We start from the raw sequence: 7,821 nt of genomic DNA, 5'->3' as shown, positions 1-7,821 counted from the left end.
CGTCGATGCCGTCCCAAAGGAGAAAGAGCAAACACACCCCATCCTGCAACCTCATTGTCGGCCACCTGCCTACGTCACCATCCTGTGCTTGTCTATAGTCACATTTCTAGCATCTTTCCGTCGTACATGATCAAAATCGCTGAGAAGGCTAGTCGCATCTGCGCCACGGCACCCATGGTCTGTATGGGCGAGGTGGTGCCACGAAGGTGCCTTCCTGGGCACGCGCAGAGCACAACAACGACGCACGCTCTCGCCCCACAATCGCGCCTTCACCTTCACTTTCGCTCCTGCCAATCCGTCCTCTGCTTGTCGCCTGCCGCCGGAGCTAATTTCCGCCGTGCCTGCAAACGCTGCTCGCACGTCATATAAACAACTTTTCTGTGTCCACCTCCGTGTCTTCTGCTTCTCTCACGACACTCACCCCAAAGCTTCATCATCTCTGCAGCTGCATCAATCCAACACGAACATACTTCAATTCATCCCCACCACCAATCAGATTACCGCTATCAACATGTTCGGCTACAAGATCTTCGCTGTTGTCGCTGCGCTTGCGCTGGCTGTCGTCGCCACTGACCGTGAGTACATGCTTCAGGCTTAGCTGCAAAGCTGCTTGGATACCTCTACATGGCATCGGGCACACGATCTAACAACTTGCAGCTGTCTGCGCTCCCGCTGCCACCGTGACTGTCACTGTCACCCAGTGCGTCCCCGAGCCCGGCAAGCCGTCGTCTGAGCCAGTCCCCCCTCTGTCAGATGTCTCCTCTACCCCCGCTATGTCGGCTGTCTCCTCGACTCCCGCTTTGTCGGCTGTATCCTCTACTCAGGACGGCGGAGCGCCTGTACCTACCACTACTAGCGTTATCCTGCCTCCCCCAGGACGACCAGTTCCCACCACCAATGTCCCCGATGACGAGCCTTCCAGTGCTACTACTACGCCTGTCGTGACTCCCTCATCCTCTGGTCGCCCTGGTGAGCCCACAACCACTGCCGTCGAAACCGCTGGCGCCGCTCTCGCAACGCCTGTCGTCGGTATGGGCTCGCTCGTCGCCATGGGTGCTGCAGCCCTGGCTATCATGGCCTAGGCCCGTTCACACAAGGTCAACGTGCTATATTGAGCAGGGGTGTCGCGCTACACGTCGCGTTCTCAGTCGAAGCCGTTAGTGCAAGGTCTGGTATCCATGGGGCTCTCTCTTATTGTCTTGATCATTCTCTCAAGACCCAGATACCCCCATTCATGATTTGGTATTAATGTATTGGCGGCTTATCATCGGCATGGGGTGTCATCCTTCGTCGAAAAGCTGCCCCATGGTATTGCATGTTCATAGCCTTCCACGAGTCTAATAAAAATACTGACATTGCCATTACTCTTGCTTCCGTACCCTGCTTGCTTTGATGACTATGCCTTGTGAAGTAGCTTTCACACTGCGCCTGGCTTCCACTCCTCGAGCTACCACGGATGACTGAGTTGGTACCTTGTTGCTCGAAAGTCAGTGACGCCCTGCTTGCCTATCAGAGTGCTCCTTGTGGTTGATTTCGGGCACAGGGAAGGGCAGTGATGAATATCCTATCGGAGACGAATAGTACGTTCATGTGGATCGTTAATACTGGCTAGAATGAAGGCATGATGAGACCAAGTACGGTTCTGATGGAGTGCACATGATTATCAGTGGAAAGACATATCAAGGGCGGGGAGAGCGAAAACAGTGAACAAGCATAAATATGGGCTGCGATATCTTCTAATGATAGTAAGAATCCCCCAATTAGAGAGTGCATCATGCTAATATATATCGCTCGTTCCTCCCACTGGATGACCACTCAAACGAAGTACTATCCCGTTTGTTTATACTTCGTCCTCAACTCGTCGATCTCGCGTTGGAACTTTTCCATATCGTCGAGGATGTTACTTGAGTCGCTCCTTCCCTCGCCCTCCTTCCCACCAGTCAGATTTTCATCGAGACCCAGCTTCTTCTCGCTCTCTTCCATTGGCGAGTATAAAGCATATTCGTTCCCACCTTTCTCGTCTGCAGGTGCGTATTCCCTTCTCAATGAGCTTTCGCTGGCTACGCTCGTCCGTCTGTGCTCTGTGCTTGTACGGCGATACTCCGTGCTCGTCCGTCGGCTTTCTGTGGGGGACGAAGAGGGTATCTGAGGTCTTTGCTGATCAAGGCTTGAGCGATTTGATCGGCGTCTTGGTGGAGGCGGAGGTGGCGGCATGTTGCTTCCAGTGCTTTCTCCAGATACATTTCGCTGGGTATTGCGATTGGAGGATATAGATGAGGCGCGGTGCACACTCGGCGCTGGCGACGAAGGTTGGGACTCTAGAGTGCTCCGGCGGGATGAAGGGGGTTCTGGAACGGATCTCGGCGTTCGACCCGAACTTGAACGCTGTGGCAGTTCGGTGCTGGAAGAGTTCGCGCTTGAGTTGCCTAGGGTCGCGAGTCGTGCGCCGTGTCGTGAAGGTGGAGGACGTGGTGGTGACTTTGCTCCAAACGGGTCGACGTTAGTTGGGACTGGGCTTTGTATGGGGTCAACCGAGTGCTGAGATGATATCGTAAGGTTTGAACTGCTCCGCGATCTATTGCCTGTTGTCGTCGTCGTCTTGAGCTGACTCTGCCTACGGGCCAATGGCACGGGCGGAGGTGCCTTCTTTTGTCTATTTGTGCCTTCCGAAGGCGGTGAAGGCAGGTCTTGTGCTGGTGGGGTTGGTTGGGATTGTAGCGGGGTGGTATCTTGCGTGCTGATATGGGATGACTGCGGCGCAGCAACGGGAGTTGGAGGGAGCGGTTTGTTTGTGTCCGAACTGTCGGTTCGTCTAATAGCCGGCGGTGGTGTTGGCTCTGTCGCTGCAAAGCTCTCGAAGGACACTGTCTGTGGCTGTCTCTGCGTAACGAGCTTTCCGTGTCGATGCTTGGGGGCAGGTGGGGGCTTCTTCTTGCCCTTCTTCACCTCGGAGACTAGCCCCATGCTCTCGTCCTCGTCCGAGTCGGCCATATCGACCGATGTACGTGGTGAATCAGCGTGGGATTCTTGTATGGGCTCGAATAGCGATTGCCGTGAGACTGAGGAGGTGTCGGTGCTACTACTGGTCTCAAACTGCGCGCCTGCGACGGGTTGTGATGCGCTCGTAGACTGCTGAGGCGGACCGGATGGTCGCGGAGTAGCTTTTCCGGTCAGGAGTAGATTCTTGAAGCTCTCTACATCCAAGGAAGCTCTGCTGTTGCCTAGCATCGGTCTTCCCGTGTTCGTCCGCTCCTCCTCGCTCTCCTTGTCTTGGGTTTCTAACGAGGCCAGTGTTCTCGAGAATGGATTCGCCGGTACGTGACCCAGCGATTGCGTCGCATGAGGCTCGCCGAAGGTTGGTCTCGGGCTTGGGGACGCGTCCGATATTGCCATGGCGTCTTTCCCGACAACTTGGGCATTGGCTTCACCCGCTGTGACAGAGTTGTTGACAAAGCCGGCGGGTGTTACGGGAGGCGGCGGGCTTGCAGGATGACCTTGGCTCGATCGCCGGGCCATGAGCTCGTTCAAGGTCGCATCTGAGTCGTCAAAGATGGGCGGTGGAATCGTAGTAGTGGGCGAGAGAATGCGGACAGACTTCTTGGTCTTGCCAGTCGAGGGCGGGGCGGCATCTTCGAGCACTGTAAGACAATTACTCCTTGAATGCCAGCAGACGCAGAAAGGCAAGGCGAGGGAATACCATGGTCGCTGTCCTCCCTGCGCGCTTCAAGCACACTGCTATCCGTGTTGATGAAGGAAGTCTGCGGGACGGGCGCGGGCTGACGGGGAGCTTGAGAAAGGCGGAAGGGGTTTCCGGACGACATGGTGGGTGCTAAAAACAATGCATTATTCTATGTACATGGAAGGGGCGCGAGAGAAGCGGTGAGATGGTGCCGCGCAAGAAATGCTGTTGCTGATAGTCGGCTCTGCGACGTGATCATCGCCGATATGCAGGTGCTGGCGATCCGGCGCGGGACAGCGAACAGCCCCCACCATCGTACCTCGTACACCATGACGGCCCAATGGATCTCTGCTATGCATCTGGCACAATTTCGCCAACGGATTCTGTGGCCCTGTGTGTTCTAGAGCTCCCGTTTCAATATTCGCTGCCTGCTACAGAATTTGAACACTTCCTTACACTGTTTAGTAAACGCGTGGGCATCTTGCAGCGGCCTACCGCGGCTATCTATGTAAGGGTCTATCTCCACGGTACGCTAATCGACATACACATGCCACCCTGCCTGGCAGTCAAACCACTTGCGCGCCAAGTTCCCTCCACTCTCTGTCGGTTGGCTGAAAGCAACTCGAGCTTTCTCAATGTGCAGCCCATAGATGAAGTCGGATCGTGCGATATCCAGCAGCCTAGTCGCGATGCCTTTCTTTCTCTGTTGATTCGACGTCCATATACGCGATATGCCCAAGGCCACCGGATCTGAATCGGTGCTGATAGAAATAGAAGAGCTATGGGGCGCGACAGCATCTCCTTGCTCCTGTTCGGGCGAACTGGTGGGGTCCAACACCTTATAGGCTTCCCATATTCGCTCTACCAAACATGCTCCTACACACTTATTCCCTCGAATGTATAAATATATCTTGAATCGATCGACGAGTGCCACGTTGGCTGGGTTCTTCGCCGAGGGCCGTGGTTTCGGTACAGGCGTAGTCCGTTCTGTTTCGTCTGCCTGGGCTGTCCGACTCGTCTGTCCCCAAAGCTCGTCGTCTGATATGGGAACAGCAGCAAGCTCTGTGTTCACAACCTTCAAAACATCACTCGCCCGGTTGCGCATCGCCAATGTATCCTTGCGTCCAACTACAGCGATGAAGCTCCCATCACCACTCCATATCTGGTTCTTCCTAAAGCGCTCCACGACTGGCTTGGTGAAGTCGACACCCCCAAGGTTCATCGCATGAAACTTCTTGTGTAGCGCCGCGTCTTCGGCATTCGACGGTATGTACTGCATTCCACATGTCTTGCATGTTTTACGCGTCTCTGAAGCCAGGTCTAACTGCATCTGTACCATCTGCTTCTTTTTCGGTGCTGGCTTCGGTGGGCTTTGCGCATTGTGACTCCGTTCCGTAAGGGGTTCTTTGGCGGGCGTGCTCGGCTTGAGTTGCTTTTTGAATATGGAGAAGACTGGTCGCCGTTTTTGAACGGGTGGAGGGGAGCTGCGCGGTGCTGGCGACGATGGTGGACTAGACCGAGGCGGTTCGTCTGAGAAGACTGCGGGCGAGTCTTTGGGGCTGGACGGAGGAGCGGTGGAGCTTTCACGCTCGCATTCGAGAGATGAAATGACAATCGTGAGAGCAGTATCCAAAGAGGTCAAGGTCGTCGTTTCGGTACTTTCGATTGTGGTCTCGACGCGTCTTCGTTTGGTAGGCGGTTCTTCATCGTAGAGTTGACGCTTCGTGTGTCGCGAATAGGTTCTGACAACCTTTCTGCAATTACGTTAGACATGCGACATATCTTCAATTGGATCGGCTTACTTTGCTCCGAAGGACGACATTACGGCGCTGTTGGCAAGCGTCGTAGGAACTGCGAGTGCTGGACCGCCCACGCGACAGACGCGTTTTAGCGCGCTGCGCTAGTGCCCGCCCACATGCACGACGTCACGCCTCGTCCTCTCACATGTCACCTGGTCAGTCCCAAACATCGTGTTCAAGGATATACTTCACAGTCATCAAGTCTTTGCGCGTCCTTTGAATACGGCGATACGCTTGCATCGTTCTGGACTCATCAAATGGGCGAGTGTCGCTAGATCAGGCCACCGGTCGATATCCCAGCAGGGAAGGTGCGTTTGCTTCGTGCTGACTGGCCTTATCATGGTCACTAAAAAGGCATCTATGAGTCAACGGCCGTGAAGCAATCAGGCACTAAAAGTACACAAACATCGGACTCTCTCTACTGACCCATCTCTGTTCTTTTCTTCCGTATTCGCACATCTCGTCGGTGTATCCATCTCCAAAATGGCGGAACAAACAACACCAGCACAGACGGGCACATCAGTTCCATCATCCATAGTGACTACCAAGCGTCTAATGATCCGTCCGATGTGTCTCGAAGATGCCCCTTCGACTTCCCTGCACGCCAACGACCCTCTCATCGCCAAGTATATGCGAGGAACTTTCCCAAGTCCATATACACAGTCTAGTGCCGAGACATGGATCAACACGAATCTTGCACTCCCATATCAACACCATTTCGTCATCTGTGAGAGATCAGCGCCAGAACTCGCAATAGGAGGCATCGGTTTGAAACTAGGCTCGGATGTGTATGCACATGCAGCAGAAGTTGGTTTCTGGGTTGGAAAGACGTATTGGGGGAAGGGTTATATCACGGAGGCACTGGAAGCCTTCACAACATGGAGTTTTGAGAGTTACGAGAACAATGGTCAACGATTGTCCAAACTCTACGCTGGGGTATTCTCTGGCAACGGGGCGAGTATGCGGTGCTTTGAAAAGAATGGGTACGTACTCGAAGGTGTACTAAGGGACAATGTTTACAAGAATGGCGAGATGAAGGATGAGCACATGTTCGGTATGAGAAAAGCAGACTGGGAGAGGAGATTGCGTGAGGGTGTCAGCAAGTAGTGAAGTGCGGCTGATAGTACATGAGCTGGATCAGAGTTTGGTAGTCTTTGGAAGGGATCACAGTAGTGGCTAAGACAGGTTGAGAAGGCTCAAGGAGGAAGTCTAGTTTTTGATTCAAAAGCTAAGTGCGCTTGAGGTAACTCAAGGACCTGGTTGGGCTATGTACGCTTGGAGTTGCATGAGCAGCATCTCAACCGGCACATTGTGTCTTGCTCTCTTTATCACGACACATTTCTCACCAGCGTACTTGCTGCCTTTTATCAGTTCTTGCGCCTTGTCCTCTCCAAGCAGATCCACCAAACTGTAGACCGCAACCTTTCTGCCTCGCCAAGTGGTGGTATGAAACTCGAGCTCCGGAAACATCAGGCGAGGTTGCAGACATGCGATGACAGGACCAGTATACCAGTGTGGTGAAGAGTGAGTGACTTCTGTGGTAGCATGTGGATCCAGCTTCGCCTCAAAGCTCTTGGTAAAGTAGGCTGACCACTTTTCCAGCTCAGCCATGTTCAGATCTGCCAGCTTTTGCATATCATCCCCACGGTTATGAAGCGATCGGAATATGAGGACAGAAGAAACGTCTTCGACGCTCTCGATGTCTTCAGTCCGGGGACTCGCGACTGGAATCAATCGACCTCTGAAACCAAAGTTCCAGCTGAGCTTACTTGCTACTGTCTTGCGCATTATGTCCAGTATGAAGTCTGGCATGTCCTCCCTCCAAACCATCTTCTTCAAGCCCAGCCCGCCAAACTTTTCGGCCATGCGTGAGTTTAGAGCTTTCTCCCAGGCTTTCTTCTTGCCCAGTTGTACAGTAACCCGACGAGTCCCAAGGAAACGGTGTGGGGGTCCGAGGTGCTTCTTGTCCGTCGTGAGAGAGACAGGCAGGAGCCACGGGTCTTTGGTCGTTGGGTGCGGGCGTGCGTGGAGAGAGGTCAGGAAGGCGCTAGGAAGGGAGATCATTGTTGCGCGGCATTGACGGACTGGCGATGCCAACGCATGGGCTGAGAAATTAGTCTTGCATTGCCATCAAGGGACAGCATTATGCATACCGAAAGGATTCTCCCATAGTTTCTTCTGGAAAGGCGTGAATTCAGCAAAATTCGGTCGCTCTTTCGTCTGTTCATAGCGAGACCTTTCTTCTAAGGCTACCGGGTCGAGTAATGGCGAAAGTGGAAGTTCTTTGGCTGTCTCGTCTTTGCGGAGGCGGAACGTTTGGTGGGCATCTTCGCGCGTAGGACC

General features: G+C 53.8%; 5 protein-coding genes across 5 annotated transcripts; 2 read left to right on the top strand and 3 right to left on the bottom strand.

The window, feature by feature from the left end:
• Positions 1-511: 511 nt before the first annotated feature.
• J4E78_002428 (uncharacterized protein) lies at positions 512-1,082 on the top strand (the record flags this gene model as incomplete). The annotated part of the gene is made up of 2 exons (XM_049363075.1): positions 512-575; positions 658-1,082. 2 exons carry the CDS (start codon positions 512-514, stop codon positions 1,080-1,082), a joined length of 489 nt encoding a protein of 162 aa, XP_049225667.1.
• A 745-nt stretch (positions 1,083-1,827) lies between these two features.
• J4E78_002427 (uncharacterized protein) lies at positions 1,828-3,821 on the bottom strand (the record flags this gene model as incomplete). Its single annotated transcript, XM_049363074.1, has 4 exons — positions 1,828-2,060; positions 2,619-3,638; positions 3,698-3,735; positions 3,817-3,821. The coding sequence occupies 4 exons, from the start codon at positions 3,819-3,821 to the stop codon at positions 1,828-1,830; spliced, it is 1,296 nt and encodes a 431-aa protein (XP_049225666.1).
• Positions 3,822-4,211: 390 nt separating this feature from the next.
• Positions 4,212-5,501, bottom strand: J4E78_002426 (uncharacterized protein; the record flags this gene model as incomplete). The annotated part of the gene is made up of 2 exons (XM_049363073.1): positions 4,212-5,433; positions 5,482-5,501. 2 exons carry the CDS (start codon positions 5,499-5,501, stop codon positions 4,212-4,214), a joined length of 1,242 nt encoding a protein of 413 aa, XP_049225665.1.
• A 460-nt stretch (positions 5,502-5,961) lies between these two features.
• Positions 5,962-6,585, top strand: J4E78_002425 (uncharacterized protein; the record flags this gene model as incomplete). The annotated part of the gene is made up of 1 exon (XM_049363072.1): positions 5,962-6,585. One exon carries the CDS (start codon positions 5,962-5,964, stop codon positions 6,583-6,585), a length of 624 nt encoding a protein of 207 aa, XP_049225664.1.
• A 141-nt stretch (positions 6,586-6,726) lies between these two features.
• On the bottom strand, positions 6,727-7,542 carry J4E78_002424 (uncharacterized protein; the record flags this gene model as incomplete). Its single annotated transcript, XM_049363071.1, has 1 exon — positions 6,727-7,542. The coding sequence occupies one exon, from the start codon at positions 7,540-7,542 to the stop codon at positions 6,727-6,729; it is 816 nt and encodes a 271-aa protein (XP_049225663.1).
• Positions 7,543-7,821: the final 279 nt, after the last annotated feature.

This window comes from Alternaria triticimaculans, assembly GCF_023758025.1.
Source record: "Alternaria triticimaculans strain BMP 0046 chromosome Unknown scaffold_2, whole genome shotgun sequence".
NCBI classification, from domain to species: domain Eukaryota; kingdom Fungi; phylum Ascomycota; class Dothideomycetes; order Pleosporales; family Pleosporaceae; genus Alternaria; species Alternaria triticimaculans.
Note: the sequence above shows the minus strand (reverse complement) of the source record. Positions and strands in the feature narration are given on the sequence as shown.